Source organism: Syngnathus acus, chromosome 9 (assembly GCF_901709675.1).
Source record: "Syngnathus acus chromosome 9, fSynAcu1.2, whole genome shotgun sequence".
NCBI lineage: Eukaryota > Metazoa > Chordata > Actinopteri > Syngnathiformes > Syngnathidae > Syngnathus > Syngnathus acus.
The window spans coordinates 14,117,636-14,139,124 of NC_051094.1; the positions used below are offsets into that span (position 1 = coordinate 14,117,636).

Sequence of the window (21,489 nt, forward strand, 5' to 3'; positions counted from 1 at the left end):
GATGCATAAAAATGCTCAGGTGTTTTTAAATGACAAATAATAGAACTATTTAAAATGGTCCTTTTTTGGGGCTTTGAGTCCTACATTTATCATGCTGCTGCACACGTCATACTATATCAGAATCAGAACGCGAGTGACTCATCAATAAGATGCAATTCAACATTGCAATATCAATTATCATCAGATACAATGCTGTATAATCCGGCAGGGAAGTGATTACACAAAGGAAGAGAAACCGGATGGCCAATAGTTTTTGTCTCTTTATTTTCCGACAAGGGAAAGTTACATTTGAGCATAAAGAGTACATTTCTTTCTATAGACAAATATACAACACAAAGCACCCCACCATCTAAGAGTAATATAACTCTGATAACTGATTTATAGGAGAACCACAAAATAAAATTTCCTCGAAGGCGAGTGAACAAACTGAGGTTAAAAAAATGTTGCACCACTTTTAATACATTCTTGAAAAGGTCCTGTTTGGCAGAATGATTATTATGGTCCACAATGGCTTTTTGATGCCACACAAATAATTTATCCTAATGCAATCTAGTTATATTAAAGTCTTTATAAGTCTGTATAATTATTTAATTGTCATTGTTTAGTCAAATGGTTCTTCTAAACCTCGGCACTTAAGTCCTTTCTCCCTCTAGTGGCCGCCTCTAACAAAGACAGCGCTTGAGAAAAAAAAAACATTACAGAGACACAAATGTTGTACAGGATTACTAATAATAAATAGTAACTATAATCTTAAAGTACCGATGAAAGGACACAACAGTAGTATTTATGTAGTTTCTAATTGCATTGCAACAACAAGAGCACAGAAGAGCCAAGTCAACAAACAGCTCATCGCAAGAAAGCCAGCTTCTCTGCTATCGCAATATCCATTCCTTAAGTAAATAACAGCTTGAAATATTCCCTTAGGGTATACAAAATACTAAAGCACACCAAAAATAGCTTTAAAATCTTATAGGGATAATATAATTTTGAGGTGAGCTGATTTGCGCAAATAAATACTTTATGGATAAACTTACACTTACAGATAGGTGGTTGTCCAATGGAAATTATGAATGACATGTCTCATTACTGACTTACATTTCAAGAAATAAAAAACATTTATCCTGCCTAGTTTCAATGTATCGCAAGAGAAAAAAAATACTTGAGCCTGAATTTAAAGCATGTCTTTGAAATACAAACGTGTTTGGAGAACATCACATTAAGGATGTGACAGATTTTTTTTTTTGTCTGGGTCATGTGCTGAAAAGATTGACTGCACAATGAGATGGTCATTGAGTGGCATAAGGAAAACGGGACTAAAAAGTGACCTGCATGTTCCTGCTACATTTCTATCTGGTACAAAGTGAATAAACCGATTCAGCATAAGTCTACCTCAGCAAGTGTTCTTAAACACAGCATGTCGAGAATAAATGGACAAACATAATTGAGTGTGATGTGAATAAGAACTGGAAAGGTTCATCTTCAGCTTCATTGATGAACATGATCATGTTGAACATTGCCTGTCAATTGCTGCACCACCACTGATTCATTACTATGACCTGGAATGTCATTAAAGCCTGAACACAACTCACCACCATCTATATTAATATATAGATGGTCTGATATAATGTGAAATCCACTTGTGGACCTTAACCCACACTTATGTACAGAACCTTTCTAAAGATCAATAAAGTATTATAAACACATAATTACTTTATATACTTTTTTGCTGGATTAATTGAAATACGTAAATTGAGTACCATACTAGGTTTGTGACTTTAACTGTGTCCAATTAGATTGTATTTTTTGAGTTATTCACCACAATGCTTTATCAATGGTCAAATCTCCGATAGATAGCAAGTATAAAAATATTCTATTTTTCCACAACCATAATTAGAGTGGCAGTAGGAATCCCAACATATAAAACTGGGGGGGAATGTTTAAAACTGTAAAATAATACTCAGTTTTAACGTTCAACATAATTCTTTCACCGTTCAGCTTTTATTGAATGGTAATGAACCTTGACTGCTTGTGTATCGCACCGATTAAAAATTGATGAAAACCTTCACTAGTGTCAAGTTCTCGATATCTGCTCTGGAGTTCGCAGCAAATGGCTCGTAACAGGCAAAAGCAGCCAATGGCAGTGATGAAAAGACACAAAGAATGTTCCTTTTGTGTCATTGTGAGGAATCATCAGTATTACATGTGGCAGTCAGTGTAACATCATGTTGACTTCACAGATAAAATTACCAGCACAACAAATCTTGAATGTGTAACAAAAAACACAAAAAAAAAAACAAGATGGTTGCGTTCATCCGGTTAATATAGTTTCCGATGAAGTTGGGGCATAAAAATAATACAATGATTTGCAAATCCTTTTTTAAATGTTATATTTAATTGTATACACTTCAAAAGCAACATATTTGATGTTCAATAATAAACTATATGAATAATATATATATATATATTTTTTTTTTACAATACCAAAAGGGTCAGTTGCTCAAAACTGTGTGAGCAAATAGCCCAACAGTTCTGACAAATCTATGTACGTAAGCAGCAGGGCCGAAAAGCAACATTGTGAACTTCAGCCCCTCAGGTGGCACCACATCCAAAACCAGCATGGTTGTCTAACAACACCCAAAGATGGGTTCAGGCTCAAAATAGGGTGAAAATTATTTGCAAATCATTGTATTTTGTTTTTATTTACATTTTGGACAAGTAAACTTCATTGGAATTGGGGTTTGTACTCTATAAAAAGTTTTCCTCTAATTTACACAATTTAATGTGGTCAAGTGGTTGCACAAAATTATAATATGTGGCTCTAGATATAGTTTTTAAACACATGTATAGTTCAACCTAAATATATTTTATATGAAATATTAAAATTTGTGAGCAAGAAAAGGAAAATAATAATCTATTGTAAATCTAAGTTGTTTACACGTTCAAAGGGACTGAGTGGAAGTACAAGGAAATATATCTGGATCCACTCCAGATGATTTTATTTTGTGCAACCACCAAAATAAAATTGTGTAAATTCAACACACCATTTTTCTTTTCAGTGTAGTTCAACAGGACTGCTATATTAAAAAAACTATAAATAACTATATCACTCCAAAACAACTCAATAGGAAGGGTAACAATACAGTGAGTTGCACATTTGAAAGCAGTGCATTAAAAAAATGAACAGTAAAATACCCACACAAAATTAGGGTAAATAGAGAGTATCGTGTACAGGTGCAAAAGTAGAACAGACAGACTGAAAGGCTTAAATGGAAAGGTGGTCAGTACTTGAACCTAGAAATACTCATGTGCCGTGATTCGCGTACAGCATGGAAGCGCACGTAACTCATACCCAAATGAAATGGAATGACCCCAAGGCGACTTTTTCTTTTTGTTGATTTTCCTTTTTTTATGCTCACAGAAAAGCACTGTGAGTCTCCCACAGCAGGACCGCCTCCAGACGCAAACCAACACTCTAGGCGGCCGCCTCCTCCACCACGGGAAGTAAGCCCTTCTCTGTTAGGTGAGCCTTCAGAGAACTGAAGATGAAGAGCTGCTGGTCGGCACGGAGGGCCAGAAGCTGCTGAATCACCTTGGTAGGGTTGGGGCCCCTGAGACAAAGTAGGATCATTCCAATGAAAAACAAACACTTTGTTAAAGGACACGTGCAATCAGCATATTTTTCACCACCTCAGTTCCGGACAAATAGTTTATTATATTTACCTGATAAAACTAGCAATGTAGACATTGACAAATGTGGCCATGAGGTACTGGCAGTCGAATCGGTCCATTATGCCACCGTGTCCTGGAATAGTGTTGGCAAAATCCTGGAAAAAAAGGCATTTAATATTGCACTTTGCTTTGCCAAAATAGTGTCCACAAGTTGCATGTGCAACTTCAATGTCAGCAGAATATTTGATGAATATATTGAGAGCCAAGCCCAGGCCATGCAAAGGTAGTCCCGTACCTTTATCTTAAAGGCCCTCTTAAAGCCACTGGCAAAGAAGCCACCAAAGGGTCCGACAATGGAGGCAAAAGTGGACAGAGCGATGCTGTGAATCTGGAATGGATAGAGACGAACTGTGGTCTGCAGACACAAGTGGGACAAGATTAGATGGAAACAGTCAGCGAGGCGACAACCCCAAAGACTATCCGTTTTGTGACTAACACAATGTACTCCTACATCAAATCATCTTTCTTCATTGGGGACAAATTGATATGCTTGTAGCCCATTTCCAGCATCTGAAAATGCACCAACATTTTTGTTACGTTCTTAATTTTATTTTATTTTATTTTTTAAATAGAACAATAAAATACGAAGACAAAATAGGCTTCTTTAATTGGCTACAATCCATTCACATCAGAATTTAGAGTAATGAGCTCTCCCAGCACATTGAACACATTTAAGTTTGTTGGCTGACACATTTTGAACACAATTCTCGGGACAAATTCACTCTTAACACATCTCAGACCAAAGTATAATGCAAAGATAGTCTGGCATTTGTCTTTCTTGGTTGGGAAGAAGCAAAATCAGGACAAAAGCAGTCCACTCTTTGTGTGTGTGTGTGTGTGTGTGTGTGTGTGTGTGTGTGTGTGTGTGTGTGTGTGTGTGTGTGTGTGTGTGTGTGTGTGTGTGTGTGTGTGTGTGTGTGTGTGTGTGTACCAGGTCAGGTGGGTTATTATGCGTGTAAGCATTTGGGCGTGGGATGTGGACTTACAGCAGCTTCAAATGTTGGATTTGCGTGTTTCACCGCTTGCCCTATTCGATAAATGGCTGCAAGTACATAGTCTCTACTTGCCTACAAGTGACGGCATTACGTTGCCTTTTAATCACTCTGTTTTTTCCACCTGACTTGAGTGTGCACGTACCTGATGATCACAATGCAAAGCAATCAAACTGACAGGTCATAATTAAGAAAAATTTGGAAGTCAGGGCACATAAAATCAAGTCGTCAAAGTGCTGCAGTGCTTTTGTATCAAAACTTGCCCATCCAAGTTAGAGGGTATGCTGCTTGAAACCTTTGACTCTGTTTAATTACCCATGTGATTTGTTGTGGACTCACCCATCCAGTGACAGACTCTAGGATGCTCGGAAGGGTGTAGTCCTGAAGCTGGAAAAGTTCCGGCGGCTCGCAGTCTACTTGGAAACTGTTGGAATCGTTGTTGAACTCAACTGGACATACAAAGTAGCGGTAGCCAGCCATCACATAGGAGAGCTGCAAAGGAAATCAAAGTTCCAGGTTACTTTGTTACAATGTGAAGCTGTGTTTTCACTTTGGATGATTTGAAAAAGCAGCCATTCTCTGACCCATTAAAACAATTTCATGTGTGGTGCTAATTTGGATCAGCCATTGTGGCCTGCTTACTGGAAAAATGATACTTTCTCAATAGGAATTCCTGAGAATAATAGATGCAATTTGTTTGACTTTGCACAGACACACACACACACGAGAATTAGACGGTTATTTCCAGTCTAAAAAAAGTCACCATGATGCCAAACAAAATGGTAGCGAAGAATCCACCAATGAATCCCTCCCACGTCTTCTTTGGTGACAGCTGTATGAGACATGTAGAAAAGCTCACATGTAAAATTGGTATAGAAAAGAAGGGATTTATAATGTGCTAAATGGACCAACCTTAATGAGAGGGGTGCGGCCAAAGAAGAACCCAAACATGTAGGCCATAATATCATTACAGATCACACAGGATATTGGAACAATAAACCTATTGACAAACAAAAACAATGCAGGAAAATAAATTTTGGTTTAAATCATGCAAACATTTTTGTTCCTCATGTCTACATGTTATTGTGATTCTGATTGATGCACATTCAAAACAAACATCTTCCAGTGTTACATTTTCAGCTAGTTTCCCAAAACTTGTACAGTACAGGCAGTCTGCTAGTGCTTACATACCAGATCATCCCTTCAAACAAGTTGTGAATGATGAGGTGAGACTGCGTCACTACAATCAGCAAAGTCACGTGAGTCCACCCAAACTAAGGAAAATGAAGAGATTTGTGACAATCAGTATAGTATAGTATAGTATAGTATCGTATCGTATCGTATCGTATCGTATCGTATCGTATCGTATAGTATAGTACAGTATCTGTGTTTGACAAAATGTGCACAACACTCATTTTTCAAGACATTATATATTAGATTTATATTGGTTCTACAATATGTCCAAATTATAAGTAAAATACTGCACAATATAGTTTAATGTGATGAATTGCCTCCAACCCAGAGTTGTTTTTTTTAGGAATTTATGCATTAAGGGTTCTCAGATAAAATTATCCTGCTATATTTTCAACTCTCTAAAGTTTAGAGTTTAGAGTCTAAACAAACAATTCTCAGAGTGTGTAGAGTGATGTGCAAAATAATCGAGTATTGTTGCGAGGCTGCAGTTGTTTTGAATAGGATGTCTCTATTTTCTGACTCTCTCCGAGGTCACGACGGTAACAGCGTGTGATTTAAGACTGGATGAGGAGGGGAGTCGAGGGGCGGGGATAAAGAAATCAAACAGTAGAGTGAACGTTGGATGAATGCAGGCTGACGGCCGCAGGGAATCCAATACTAGTTTAAATGTTTGATAGAATCATTCAGAACAGCTGTCATACATCAGAAAAGGTATGACAGCCATGTTATTGGACATACACGACAATTTAAGCAAGATAAAGAAAAATAGTTTCATGTAAAATCAAGAATGGACAGCTGGAAGTGTTGTTGATTGTTTCACCAAAGTGCAAGAGCTAGAGAGACGGCGGTTGACGTTCCACATCAACTATCTCAAGAAATGATGGAAACAGCTAAACAGTGTTGCTGAGGATAGGCAGTTTTGTTTTCAATCGAGATGACAACCGGCCAATAATTTCTAGGCCGCAGCTAGAGAAATTGATTCCTTCTCATTAATAAATCAGCGGCCCTTAAGGGTAGACGCAGGCTAAAAAGAGTCCGGATGCTACTTACCATGTAGAACTGAAGGCGGTAGTGCTTCTTTACCAAACTCAGCACAAACATGCAGAAACCTGAAGTGAGAACATAGTTGTCAATTAGAGCTAGAATCACGGTTGTCTTGACAATTGGATGAATTCTAGTCTGACCTTGGCTAAAAACTAATGTTGATATGCAGCAGAGTGTCTCCAAGTAGCTACTTTCACTTGATAGTCTGCACGACAGAGGAGACTGTGACCTTGTAATCAGTCATACATTGGAACTACAAGTCACTTGTCTCTTATCAGCTCTTATTAAAAATTGCCTTGCTTCTATGGTTCTCTTTCTTTCTTAGCCTCAAAGTCTTTATATCTGAAGTGAAAACAAACCCAAGACTTTACAATTTATCCAACACAAGTGTCTACTCTTGGGCATTCTTTAAAATTGGAATCTATGGTCTATGTGGTACCTTCTTCACACTATACTTTACAAAACTATAAGAAAAAAAGAACAGCAAATTAGAGTCCAAAACTATACTTGTCTGTTGGCGATAACTAAATACAAAACCGGGCGGGCCTAAATCATCACGGTATGTGGATCACCAGCACGGCAACAAAAAGGATTAGTCAAATATCTTGAGTAGGTACTGTAAATGATGTGTGTGTGTGTGTGTGTGTGTATGTGTGTGTGTGTGTGTGTCAAAGTCTGCTTTATTGTCAATTTCTTCACATGCCAAGACACACAAAGAGATCGAAATTACGTTCCCACTATCCCACGGTGACAAGACATAGTACACAATATACAAACAAGTAAACAACACAAAAAATAAAAACAAGAAGGCACAAACAATGAATAAATAAGAGTGATGAATAAATAATAAATAAACAAATAACATAATAAATAAGAGGTGTGTGTGTGTGTGTGTGTGTGTCAAGTGTTGTACCTGTGAGGTAGAGGGCAAAAGATATAAAGCGGTGATATTTGCTGAGGATGCGAAGTGGCTCTTCCCTTTGCACAAGTGTGAAGAAGTAATCTGTGACGGTCTCACCATAGAAGAAGTAATTAACGCAGAGCAGGAAGTACCTGTCGGGAAGAGTGTTGTCACACTAATCTCCCATACTTTCATGACAGCAACATGCAATGACTTTGTCCGGAAAAAGAAACAACAAAACGTCATGCCTGCAGAAGTAAGAACGTTGGGATTCAGGGGGGAAAGATGATTAATTCCTCTGCAAAAACAGTTTCGGCTCTAAACCAGTCAATTAGTTAATTATCTCTCTTTAAGAGTAAATAAAACTCTTTCCCAGTCTGAAGTCTTTTGTAACAGTTTTTCTTTTGTTCACCTCAATTTATCATTTGATCAACTCTGAACAACTTCCACGATGCTGGGAATTCTGTGTTGAGGTTCATGAGCGGTGCACATTTTCCACCATACGAATAGCAATTTAGAAAATGGTCGATCATTTTGACTCCACACTATTTTGTCTTGGCTACATGAAATCTCAACAAATCACATTCAAGTTTCTAAGCTCATAAAAGGGTCAAGGGGTATGAATGATTTTTCTAAGCTAATGTAAGTAATTTGCATTGCTCATGAAATGACAAGGACTAATATCTCCTATGACTCAAAGGATGAACATCACAGACTACAAATCTGACGTATTATAGTACAGTCTAGAATCATTTCAAATCTATCCCTACTCTAAGAGTTTTGGACTGTTCGGACAACAAACCTCAGCAAATCTGCAATAAAATAAACAAAATACGAAACAATATGATAAGAAAATATATTTCATTTTCATGATATGAAATGTTTCATTTGATACGTGTAGGTTCTCACCAACTCAGTGTCCTGAACCATGGCAGATGATAAGAGTGATAAACGCTGTAACCAATGGTGATGATTTCCTGGAAGCATTTGATCTGAACACACAGGACCTATGCAAGAAAACATGCCATTACAAGGGAGGAGGAGCAAGCAAACCTACATTAATGAAGCATTATAAATTGTTTAAAGTCTACAATTGGATATAGCCATTTAAAATGGAATTAATGGGAACTAAACCAATTGCGTAAATCTAGCCAGTCATCTGTAAACATGTCCAATCATAAGCATGTAACTGGAAAAAAAATATATAAAACTGTCATGCTTGTTTATACTCCCATTTTTGGTGAGGATGGGATGGATTATCTGGACGAAGACGAAATGCTCACTAACACAGATTTAGACGGATTTGCTAACAAAAATTGAGGGAAATTTCCTTTTGTGTATGGAGACAAAGTTTAAGATCTTTGAGTCCAGCTCACCAAAATTGGGTGCAAAAAGTGTTGCAATTCTATTGTTGTTTGATGTACATATGTACTAAAAAAATGTGACGCAGAAAAGGTTATTAAAACAACAAAGACCACAGTAGCCAGGAGCTCCCATGGTGTTATTGCCATGCCACTTGCTGCTGGCCATACTCACAATCATCATTAGCACCATGGGGCCTAGGTAGATGATGAAGAAGAAGAAGGAAATCATGGCGAGTGTAAGGATCCCTCGAACCCACCAGTTTTTCCATCTACAGGAGATAAAAACGTTAATACTATTTTGCTCCCTGAAGTAAGGATGGAAGAGATTTGACCCTTCTCTTGTAGACTCTAATTGGATGAGGCTGGGAGGGTCACAGTTAGGGGGCTTTTCAAGATGGGTAGTGAAAAGATGGGTGGTGACCATGACGTTTATTTTAAATTCACCCATTTTGGATCCAACTTTTTTTTTTTTTTTTATTGTTATTTGTTGTTATTGTTGTTACTAACACCAACCATTCCCATTTTATTAAGGTGTATCCATATAAATGGCCCACACTGTAGATACAAAGATTCACCTTGAGGACAGTCCGGACAAGGCTTTATTCAACACTTCTGGTGTGTCATCAGGTGGCACTGGCACCTCAGGAACCCCCGTGTCCCCTGAGTCCATTTTGGGGTCGCTGTCTGTCCCACCATCTTTTTCTGACCTCAGCTCATTGTCTGAAGCCTAAAATGCAAACATGCAAAAAAACAATTAAACGGTGACATAGCCTGCTGAACCTCAAAATTTGAATTATTGTTTCACTAAGTTGTGAGTTGACTGACAAATGCGGGGTAGCAGCATTGCCCCAATATTACTGCTACGCACTACTAAAATTATTAAAAAATAAATAAAAAAAGTAAAATAAAGCAAAATTAGCAAAAGCAAAATTATTTCTACCTCCTCTTCTATGAGATGATAAAATAATTACCTACACTCCCGTTAACACTGTCACATGATGTCTTTTGGGACGGGGGGGGGGGGGGGCACGTCACTCAACGCCATGTTTTCTGCACATGCATGTCACGTCACGGACACGTTGCATTCACATAAGAAGTCGCTTTTATATTTGTAATGTGAACAAGTAAGTAAAAAGATCACATTTAGCAACAACAAAAAAAATTGTGCATCAAACCCTGCAGTGTGAAGCTCGCCTAATTTAGTTATCACAAATAAATCTATCTATGCCAGCAACTTATAGTGACAGAACAAATAAATAATCTTCTATGAAATGGTAGAAAGTATATTATTGATGTGTATCCACTTTTGTGAAGATTTAGTTTGGAAAAGAAACTAGAACTACATACTATGTTTGAGCAAGCTGCTCAGGAATGCCTTCTAAACTCACTGATCATGCTCGCTCTCCAGTTGAACGATCATGTGTGACACAGAGTTCACACTCTGACTAACCCCTCTGCTGCGGTGACCAAATTAGGCTTGAAGTCGTACCCACAGAGCAAAAGGTCGAATGACAGTATGCTGCATAACTAGCAACATAGAAGGCAAGAGAACTAATGTCGGAAAACCCAACACCCATTTACATCACATTGATAGAATTTGAATAAAATTAATAATGATAAATTCTCTCAATATGGAGAATTACACACACACACACATAAGCAACCACTGCACAGCTGGTTGTTCCCATGGAGACAATATTCTTTTCAGGACGCTTGAGTTAAAAATAGCCTCCCGTCTCACATAAACATCCCCCAGTAGTCCTGCTTCATTATTCCTGTTAGACCACAAGGAACTCCTGTTTATAAAATGTCAAATTTACTACCAAAGATAAAAAAAAAAAAAAACATTATTTACTGATGCAATCTCTTAGATGCAAAACAAACATACCATAGGCCCTTCATAAATAAAACAATTGGAAATTAGGCTTGTGATTCAGTTTTAAGTTGAGAACATATCAGCTATTAAAAATGTGATATCATCTTATTTGAAATGAAAATATGTTGACCACATACTTAAAATCAATCAAAAATTACAATTCATGACTGACCAAGATTCTCCAAGGTCAGTAGGACATTTTATTAAACCCCAACTAAATCTATTACAGCTACCTTCGCAATGAGATTTACAATGATTCAGATACAATGAATCCAAAACAGTTTATCCACTTGAAAATGTAATACTCAATAATTACTAGGACACAGTCATAGTACTCATACTATTCTGTATTTAGCTTCTCTAAATTCCCTTAAAATCTAGCAGCATTGTTTCAACATTAGGAATGACACCTGGTTAAACGTACTCCACAGAAAATACAAGTGGGTCCACTTCACACCAGTGTTTATTGAAATATCAGGATCATCCCACATATTCGAAGTTAATCTGTAGGAGCATGAGTCACAGATTTTTGGCAGACGTTAGCACATTAGTGCAAACTTTCCACATCAAGGTGTCACCAAGGTGAGATGGCAAACAAAGGTGTCAGTAGATTCACAGTAGGGCTGCACAATATATTGATATTGCGATATTAGTCCATGCAATATGCGTTTTGCAAAAAAAGATATTTCACAGTATGCTTTTATCCGAATTTGACTGCTTGGATAGGCTCCAACACACCCGTGACCCTTGGCTGAGCATTCACATAAACATTTGACAGGCTATAGTAGCTGAGCTCCATCGCTGCACCACGCCCCCTCCAGCATCAACAACAGCAACAGCAAAACCCATTTCCTTCCTGTGTACAAGAACACGAGCTGAATTACAACGTTGTGTCGCAGCAGTCAATCTACGATTGGAAGGCAAACCTATCAGCGCCCTCCTCGAGCGTCTCGTAATAATTCATCTATTCGTTCCAGTGGACGCAAAATTTAAAATACACCCAAGAAAAACATCACCGCCACCTTTATGCATGACGGGCGAACATCTGACATGCATGTTTCTCTGATCACTTTATCTCCATCAGGACAAGGTGTTTGTTGTTAATGTGTAATGTTTTGGCTTAAGAATTTGCAGTCTGTTGTTGGATGACGAAAACTGAATAATAAATATGCTCAAGATCGCCCCCACCCCCTTCTTCTAAAAAAAAGCAACAGTGCCTGGAGATAAATATTATTTTAATAAAACACCCTTTTCACATGTTAAGGGATCATCGATTTACACACAAATTTCTGTACTAACGTGAGCAATCCTTAATGAATTAGCTGGATGGCTAAGTCGCGTTAGCATCACATTGAAATGGCAGGAGCTTTTCCAAGCTAACGTTACCTTGTCCTCGGACGGTTGATATTGTAACGTCGCCTCGGTGTCTTTGGCTCCACGCTGCCTTAGTTCTGTCATCTTTGCAAACCACGGCCGAACGATAGCAGCGAAGGTCCTGTGGTTCGGTGACACTTGGCTCTCCTCTGATTAAAATTCTACACGGTTTTAGTTGACATTAAAACCCCGCCGAGTTAAGTGGGAGGGGAAATGGAATATCAATTCCGCTTTTCAAAATAAATGTCTTATTCTGTTATTGTGGGCCAAGACCTTTTGGGAAATGTTTCAGACAATCCGTAGATGAAATATGAAATATTTAATTTTAAAAGTAAAATAATTCTTGCTGGGCACTTTGGTAGGGATGGCACATCTGTCTCACAGTTATGAAGTTGGTTTGAATCTCTTCCCATATCAAAAAACATGAATGCTAAATAGATTGAAAACGCTTTGTTTCACAAGTGTGAATGTGAAACACAGAAAACAAAGAAACAAAGTTAAAATAAAATACAGATACATGTATAGAAACGAAAAAATGCAGATACATGTATGTATAATATCTACAGGGTTATGTTTATGAAGGTAAGAAAATATTAGGGGTGAGAGGTGAGACTTCATTAAATTTTGGGGGGGAGAAGGAGTATAGGAAAGGTAATCTTGCTAAATTACATTTTCATTCCCTTACACCCCGACCACACCTAAAAAATATTATTTTAATCTCTTGAGATTTTGAATTAATATCAGTTCAGTTCAAACTCCCGTGGTGATAAGACGCATTCCTTTTCTTGGTTATGGTGGTCATATAATACTGTGGATATGTAGACTGAGTGTCTGGCAGTGTAAATCCTTGGTTGAAATCGTGACGGGCGAGATAAGCAGAATTGCTTCAACCCGCCTCCCTTTTCGACAAGTCGTGTATAACATAATGTGAAATGAAATTATAATGAATGTTGATTATTGGACTATTTGAATTATAAACAAATCAAATAAAAAAATGATTTTATGATTTGCTTTTATTTTCAAGATAGATTTAGGGGGCATATGCCACGATGTCGCTAACTTGATAATAGCGCCTGTGAGTGATGTCACAGAAGACATAATGGACAACTGTAGTAGTGTGTACATTATGTTGCCCATGGTTGCAACTTATTTATAATCAATTTTACAGGGTAAGATGTTTTGCGGCATGTAGGTAGGTAGGTAGGTAGGTAGGTAGGTAGGTAGGTAGGTAGGTAGGTAGGTAGGTAGGTAGGTAGGTAGGTAGGTAGGTAGGTAGGTAGTGGTTTGAATGATTAAAACAATGCGTCCTAATGTAGTTTTGACTTCAACCACCAAGTGGCAGTAACAGTCCATTGAGTGCCACAAGCGTTTGTGTTGTGGCGTTTACAGGCACTTGTCGGCAGTCATAAATACTTAATTGCTCGTTAAAACAGAAATGGGAAGGAGGACACCGTAGATCCAACGGTTCGATATTATCTGACATCCCAAAGCAGGGTGTTAACTTGGTTTGTAGTCTGTGTGATGATAGTCTGTGTGATGATAGCTATCCAGGGGGTGGGCGACTACAAACATTACTAACATGAATAATTTCAGTTGTGAATTATGACTTAAAAAGGGGGAAAAAATGTATATTATATATATTAATACATATTATATACATTATAATATATATATTAATACATATTATTAATATTAAAAAGTAATAACTTTCCCCCATCCAATCAAAGCTATTCAGTCGCCAAAGTACACACACACACACAGACACACACACACGCACACACACACTTTGATTACAACTGCAGTGGGTGTGTGGAACCTCATCATCCCTGCAGTGTGACGTAGTGGGCATTGAGCAGCATACAAACTGCAGAGTCATACTCAGTCTTCTGTGCACCCCAGACTAGTGATATCCTACCTTTGCACAATGGGTTACAAAACCAGTACATTTTTGAAGGGGGCTCTTTATAAGCTCCTCCAATTCTTCAGGGCCATGGGATATCTGCAATGCAGAAATCTATATATAGCAGTAGAGGTAGAAGGCGAGAGCGAGGGAGACACACAGAAGGATGAAGGGGTGTTGAGGCAGAGATGGGAGATGACACTGAAATAGAATAATAAGCTACTATTAACAAAACGATAACTTTAAGTTTGTTTGTTTGTTTTTGTTTGATTTTGTTTGTTTTTAGAAAACTTGGAATGCTGTAAAGCTTTCCTGTAGAATGTTCTAAAGACAGGCACCCAAATGTCCATTTATAAATCAGCACAGAACACAAGGTCACTTGTGACATTTGTCTTTGGTAGAAGTTTCAGTCATTTACTATATGAACATGTAATCAGTAAAAATAAAAGGAGGCATGTTATTAAATTGTACAGTCTGTTATGTACTGTTTAATCCAGTACTGTTTACTGTACAGTACTGTTTAATCCGAAAGAATCTCAAGATATCAAAGAGGACAATTGCAAATGCATCCCCACAACAAATCTGCTGACTGTAGCACACCAACAGTAGCACCAGATCAAGGGCGATGCTTCAGCAAGCAACGCACGACATGCCTACGTCATGGCATTAATCGGACCCTGAATTTGCAATAAATCTGCTCCCTGACACTGTCCATGTCTATATCCTCACCTCCTGATGTGTCATGCAAGGAAGGTGGAACATTCATCATTCTGAAATAGGAACTTGGAAGATTTAGCGCTGTCTCAAAATAGATGAAACTCTAATGGTCTGCATTCATGACAACTTCGAAAAATACCAAATGACGTCATTAAAACTAATACAATGAAACGTAATGACAACTAAAAGTGGATGCCTATGCAAAAAGTGTAACCTGGACTTGTGTCTTTTTTAATTTACACGCATTAATTCTGCCAAAGAAGCGTGGTGCGCTGATAGCAGAGGCTGGGAGTCATTGAACATAAAATCTTTGCCGACTTTTGAATGTCTTGGAAATACTACCTGAAAATGATAAAGCACTCTTTAAATTTGGAAAAAGTGGGGAAAGGCTAGCAAACCACACTGGCTGCTACAATTTAAAGTGATCATATTGTTTATAGTATTATATTAATTATAAATTATATATCTTATATATCTTATATATTATATCTATATCAAGTGCTTAAATAATTAACTGTGGAAATTAATTACTCAATTAGTCAATTAAGCAATTAATCAATTATAATTAATTGGTTAATTTACTGGTTAATAAAATGGCCATGAATCAGGGTTAGTCTCAAGTTGCTAGCTTTGGCTTGCCCAAATGGCAGACACAAGCACCAGTGAGGTAAGATTAGCTAAATTTTATTTTATTTACAATAATTTAATTAAAAACGGACAATCCCTTGCATCCCGTAAATCTGGTAAATCAAGATATTGCCTTTTCAATTTCCTAATATGCTACTGAAACTGGAGTGTCTTCTTATTAATAATTCTAAGCACTTTCTAATGACTTTCCACCCTTTCCCTCACTTAACAATATTTACACACACCGGTTGTTCCTGCTTATGCGCTACACACACACACACACACACACACACACACACACACACACACACACACACACACACACACACACACACACACACACACACACACACACACACACACACACACACACACACACACCAACGGTGGTGTTGGTGGCAGCTGCAACTGCAATCCATCTGAGGCAGGCTCATCTCTCAGTTCAGAGAGAAAACAGGCAGGCAGACACTGAGATGGGGTGCCGCTTGTCGCTAACACCCAGTAGCCATCATTCTGCTTGGCCCCATAAACAAAGATGCATGGATTGCTGCCTCAGGGTGACACAGGCAGGCAGGGCCGCCCTCCTCTTGGAGGCAATAGCTTAGCAATCACCACTGTGTGTCCAGCAAGGCGTGGATTAACAACTGAGTTAAAAAGCAGTCTTGAAGAATGGGAACTGTTGGCTATAATATATATATAACAGAAGACAAACTGTCACAATACATGGTTGGATAATAAATGACTTTATTTGGCTTTGAGAGAAATTAAACTGCATAAGCTAGCAGCATGTACAGTCACTGTTATATCCTAACAGGTCAATTGGGGAAGTATCTATACTCCTCTGCTATCTATCCCAGCATTTGGTATGACGCGGGTAGGAGGTGTCGTATTTTAGCGTTTCAATGTTTGGTTAAGGCAAGTTGAATTGAACACACAACAAGCAAATCATGATTTCCAACCACGAGTACAGGATTCAAGCTCTGAGAGTCAGGCCATGCATTTGTGCCTATAATTTCATTCATTTGTCAAGGAGAACGTAGGGTGAGGGTGTAGAACATGATGGACGGTGCCGTTACAAAGACTTAGGAGTAAAACAAAAAGTAGTATAACAATATGGGGCTGAGATGAAAATAGCCCTTGTGCTACCATAGAACCATGAGCCATCTGCCACTTGCAGTCTGGGTGGAGGGCTGTCAGTGTCACTGTCAGCTGCCTACCACATTCAACAAAAATACGGCCATGTTGGTTTGACAAGGAAAGAAAAGTGAAGGAAGCAAATAAATGAATCAAAATAACATCCTGATAAATCGTATGCACTTTTGGCCAGTTTCGTCTTGTAATATGCACACACAGAAAGAGCTCAGCATTATCAGTTTCTTCATTCGAGCAAATAAAAACATTGCGCCAACACTTGCATCTACGTATACTTCATGTGTTGCAATTATTGCTGCGTTTTGACATTGCAGTGCAAAAATAAAAATGGTGAATGCTGACTTTTTTTTTCTTGGGATAGAATGTGATGAGGATGGGACACTGATGACAGGGAAGAAGATTATTCACACACTGTGGAACACACAAGGTTGGACTCAAACGGAAGCAATTCATTCTGCTTTACAGCCTCGGATGACAAGCTGATGTTACGCAGTGAGCTGGTGCTGTTATGATTTCCAAAAAGAATGTCAGCCAACATTTATCTGACAAAATTGAATAGCACCGGAAAAGTTGGACTGGCTGTTTGTGTCATACTTTGTGCATTTTGTCTTGAAGCCTTGCTAGTATGTGCAGTTTGTTATTTTCAGGGTCTGATTATTCTTCTTGATCATGATTGGCACATTTGTTGCTTTCATAGAGAAAATCATCTTTGACAAGTATCAAACCCCTACACGTGTGTGCGTGTGTGCCTGTGTGTGTGTGTGTGTAAGTGTAAGTGTGGTCACTATATCTTATAAGCAGGAACAATGACAAATGATGTTGATGATGGCAAAACTACACAAGGAGTTTAGTGCTTGCTGGTCTTCTCAGCGGGGCTCTCCTTCTTCTTCTCTTTCTCATCCTTCTCTTTTGGCTTCTCCTCCTGCTCAGCATCACCTGACTCCTGGTCATCTCCCTCATCTTCATCCTCTCCCTCTTCCTCGTTCTCCTCGTCCTCATCCTCCTTGTCCTCTTCTTCTCCCTCCTCTTCTTCTTCCTCTGGCTTGGACTTCCTGTAGCTTCCCAGGGAGTAGGTGCGGGAGGAAGACATATAGGAGAGGCCGGGGTAGCCGGACTGCACCATGGCACCACCGACGGAGCTGAGGCGGCACTCCTCGCCTTCCAGCAGTTTCCTACACGCCCGAGTACCAGTGCAATGGATTAATATCAGCACCTTTGCCACTATGACAAAAAATTGAATTACTGCGAAATTGTTATGTTGCAAGATTCATGTAAAAAAAATATCAACTCGACATCTCTTCTGATCATAAATATGCACATTTTCACATGGCCTGTTGTGAAAGTTGGCTTTCCTCTTTGATTGAATCCCAACTTAAAGATTTCAATACATTGTTGCCATAAGTGTGAGTCATAAATGTCAACTTAAAATTACTGTTGCAGGCCAAAAAAAATTGTTTTTTTAATTTACCAAGCTCTACACAAAATACATACACTACACTTGAAGTTTAAAAAATAGTTTACAGAATTAATTGTCCCATGTAATATCCCCCAACTTGTAAAAAAAAAAAAAAAAAACTCAGCTAATTGTTTTGATGCAAACAACGTGCTGGTTTTCTTGTGCTCATTAGCATCGTTGACATGAATGTCAACTATTTATATTTTAGAGTTGTTCCAACTTCCCCAAGAGTACAAGTTGTATTTTTCTACAGTGTAGACTGGTCAACTATGTCTTTGCATTGTTTCAAACTGAATTGATCGTTGCACAACAAATGACTTGTTTGGAATTTTGCAAACCTGTAAGCAGCTATTTCAATGTCAAGTGCCATTTTGACATTGAGCAGATCCTGATATTCCCGCAGGTGACGGGACATTTCTCCTTTGGTGCTGCGCAGTGCAGCCTCCAGCTGCTGGATGGTGTCCTGTAAACAAATGGATTCACATCTCAATTAAGTTGCAATCATCCAGACAGGGGCTGAGACTTGTATTCAGCTGGCCTGTACAGTTTTAGTATTTCGGTACAATTTAATTGTAATCCGAGCTTTCGATTTTGTCCTTATCCCACATACCTGCATGTCACCAATTTCATTGTTATGGCGATCCTCCATCTCAGCAATCTGCCGCTCCAGGGCCTCATTGTGGCCCCTAAGGGCCTCAATCTCCAGGGTGCGGGCTTGCACCTGCCTGCGGTACTCGGTCAGCTCCTCCTTGGAGTGCTTGATGGCATCCTGGTTGCGAGCAGCGGCCTCGGTCACCGTTGCAAACTTGGAACGATACCATTCCTCTGCCTGGGCCTGGTTCCTGCATGACAGGTTCTCATATTGGGCCCTGATGTCCTTCAGGGCTGCCGCCAGGTCCGGTTTGCTCATGTCCATCTCCACTGACACCTGGACAAAAGAGGGATCGAGGGTTTTAACTCCTGATTTTATCTTTGTAATTTGGGTGGTGTCATTGGTTTCTCAAGATGATCAGGATGCGCCTAAATGCAAACTGTACATTTGAGCAATGTGCTGAGCTGAGTTGTAGCGCGGCGGACTGATGGGGTGCTTACTCAAGCTTCTGCTGTGTCGTCAATAGCTTACATGGCAGAAAAATTGCTTGAAGGGAAGTAGCAATACCGTGGAGAAATCTACCTGGCAACCATCTCACTATATCTTGATTCCACTGTAACACTAACATTTTCCACCAGTTTTAAATTGTCATTGTTTGTTCAAAAATGTCATTGCATACAGTATTGGAGTGGAAATGTAAATAAATATTGTTGCTGTAAAACTTTGTTACTATGCTGCTGTTAATTTAGCCTTTTATTCAGAAAGTGCAGTGCAAGGCAGGTGGCTTGTCCTACCTACTGCGGTTTGGGGTGACCACACCCTTTAGATGATGCGCTATTTCTGCGCATTTTTCAACTCCCCTCCCCTTTCTGACTCCCCTCCCCTCCTCTCAAATGATGCTCACTGGTAAATACTGCACAATCGCGGTTTAAAATGTGCGTCGGTATTGCCCAATAATATTTAATTCACCTCTATATGATTGCAACCTCTATATGATTCATCATATGGACATTGCAAAAGAAACAAGAAATATCTTGTATTGGATACTGTGTGAGTGTCTGTTTGAAAGTTGTCACCGGTCCTAACAGCTTGCTGCAAAAGGGTGGGACCACGCGTGGTTCTGAAGTAGCAAATTGGCATGACTTCAATAAGACCGAATGCAGTCAAATTGCGTCAAATCAATAAGGAATACGTGGGTAGTTGTATTTACATCCCAGCATGTTGCAATATAGCCTATAATGTAGCCTAAGGTAATATGATGCAGTGCCGTTATGATACAAGCACAATCGAGCTCGTAAAGTTTGCAAACGCAGCTAATAAAAAGTGGTGGTGCACGTATGTGTACGTAAGGCGACGCGTACCTGCGTGGCCTGCAGGGATGACTGCATGTCTTGCAGCTCCTCCTCATGAACTTTCCTGAGGAAGGCGATCTCATCCAGGAGTGACTCCACTTTCTTCTCGAGCTCCAGGCGCGCCAAGGTGGCGTCGTCCACGTCCTTGCGGTAGCCCTTCAAGGTGTTCTCCGCCTCCTCCCGCAGCCGGGTCTCTTCCTCGAGCTTCTCCCGCAGGCGCTCGAGAGCCTCATTCATCTGCACGCAGTCCAGGTGCATCTGGCTCTTCTCGTGGGTCAGCTCCTCGACGCGCGCGCGGAGCTCGCGGATCTCCTGCTCGTAGAGCTCGTGGAGGCGCGATGGCTCGTTGTGGCGTTGCCGCAGCAACGTCACCTCCGCCTCGAGAACTTTGTTCTGTTGCTCCAGGTTGTGCACCTTCTCAATGAAGGACACGAAGCGGTCGTTGAGCCCCTGCAGTTGTTCCTTCTCGTTCGTTCGGACGATCTTAAGCTCATTAGTGACCGCTGTGGACTGGCTGAGGTCCATCATGGAGTCCTGCACGGAGGAGGAGAAGACGCGACCGGGTGCGGCGGTCCTGCGGTAGCTGCTGGATGAGATAACCGTGGGGGCGCCGTAGATGCGGCTGCGGTACCCCGAGGAGTGCACGCGGGACGGGCTGCTGCTGCTGCCCATCCCTGCACGGCCGGCACGAGGAGCATCGCCGAAAATCTTCCGATAGGAACTGCTGCTATACATATCACTGGAGTAACTCATACTTATTCAGCCACTTGCTGGTGAGCCGCGAAAGTGGAGTGCAAGAGAGTGGGAGACACAACGTGAGCTCAAGCGCGGTGTGCATGCAGTGACAGAGTTCCGCGCAGGTACTTTTATAGCGAGGGGCGCCTGCGCATCATCTGACGCAGAACGACTGGGATGGATCGATGCGGGGGCCGCGGAGGGGGAGGGGACCTGCTACCCCATACAGAACCTCCACCCTTTAGGGAAACAAAAATGCACTCATTCAGCACCTCTTTGCTGTCGAGTCACTCAAGTATCGACATGTCATGACATCGACCAAAAAATAAAAACCTTAGACAAGCAACATATAATTCACTTTTAACGTGATGAAGCCCTGGAGTGGCTGATTGCTAATAAGGTGTCATTATATACAAGCGTGATATAGAAAAGATAAAGGATTGTATTATTTCCACCAGGACACTTGACATTCCCGGACTGCCAG

The 21,489-nt window shown here is 39.8% G+C and overlaps 2 protein-coding genes across 3 annotated transcripts; both read right to left on the reverse strand.

Moving 5' to 3' along the window:
- Positions 1 to 242: 242 nt before the first annotated feature.
- Positions 243 to 12,704, reverse strand: cds2 (CDP-diacylglycerol synthase (phosphatidate cytidylyltransferase) 2). Its single transcript, XM_037260021.1, has 13 exons — positions 12,487 to 12,704; positions 9,800 to 9,951; positions 9,397 to 9,493; positions 8,770 to 8,867; positions 7,873 to 8,012; positions 6,966 to 7,024; positions 5,913 to 5,995; positions 5,634 to 5,721; positions 5,485 to 5,553; positions 5,061 to 5,213; positions 3,965 to 4,084; positions 3,721 to 3,824; positions 243 to 3,608 (listed from the first exon to the last, which is right to left on the reverse strand). The coding sequence occupies exons 1-13, from the start codon at positions 12,556 to 12,558 to the stop codon at positions 3,473 to 3,475; spliced, it is 1,371 nt and encodes a 456-aa protein (XP_037115916.1). The 5' UTR covers positions 12,559 to 12,704; the 3' UTR covers positions 243 to 3,472.
- Positions 4,608 to 21,126, reverse strand: zgc:65851 (uncharacterized protein LOC321113 homolog). Of its 2 annotated transcripts, XR_005098914.1 has the most exons (5): positions 20,280 to 21,126; positions 18,937 to 19,254; positions 18,665 to 18,789; positions 17,640 to 18,042; positions 4,608 to 4,658 (listed from the first exon to the last, which is right to left on the reverse strand). XR_005098914.1 is itself a non-coding variant. In XM_037260020.1 (4 exons), exons 1-4 carry the CDS (start codon positions 21,021 to 21,023, stop codon positions 17,718 to 17,720), a joined length of 1,512 nt encoding a protein of 503 aa, XP_037115915.1. In that variant the 5' UTR covers positions 21,024 to 21,126; the 3' UTR covers positions 16,446 to 17,717. The 2 variants fall into 2 exon arrangements, 1 of the variants encoding a protein (XP_037115915.1); XM_037260020.1 differs by lacking the exon at positions 4,608 to 4,658 and having other exon boundaries at positions 16,446 to 18,042.
- Between the last annotated feature and the right edge of the window lie 363 nt (positions 21,127 to 21,489).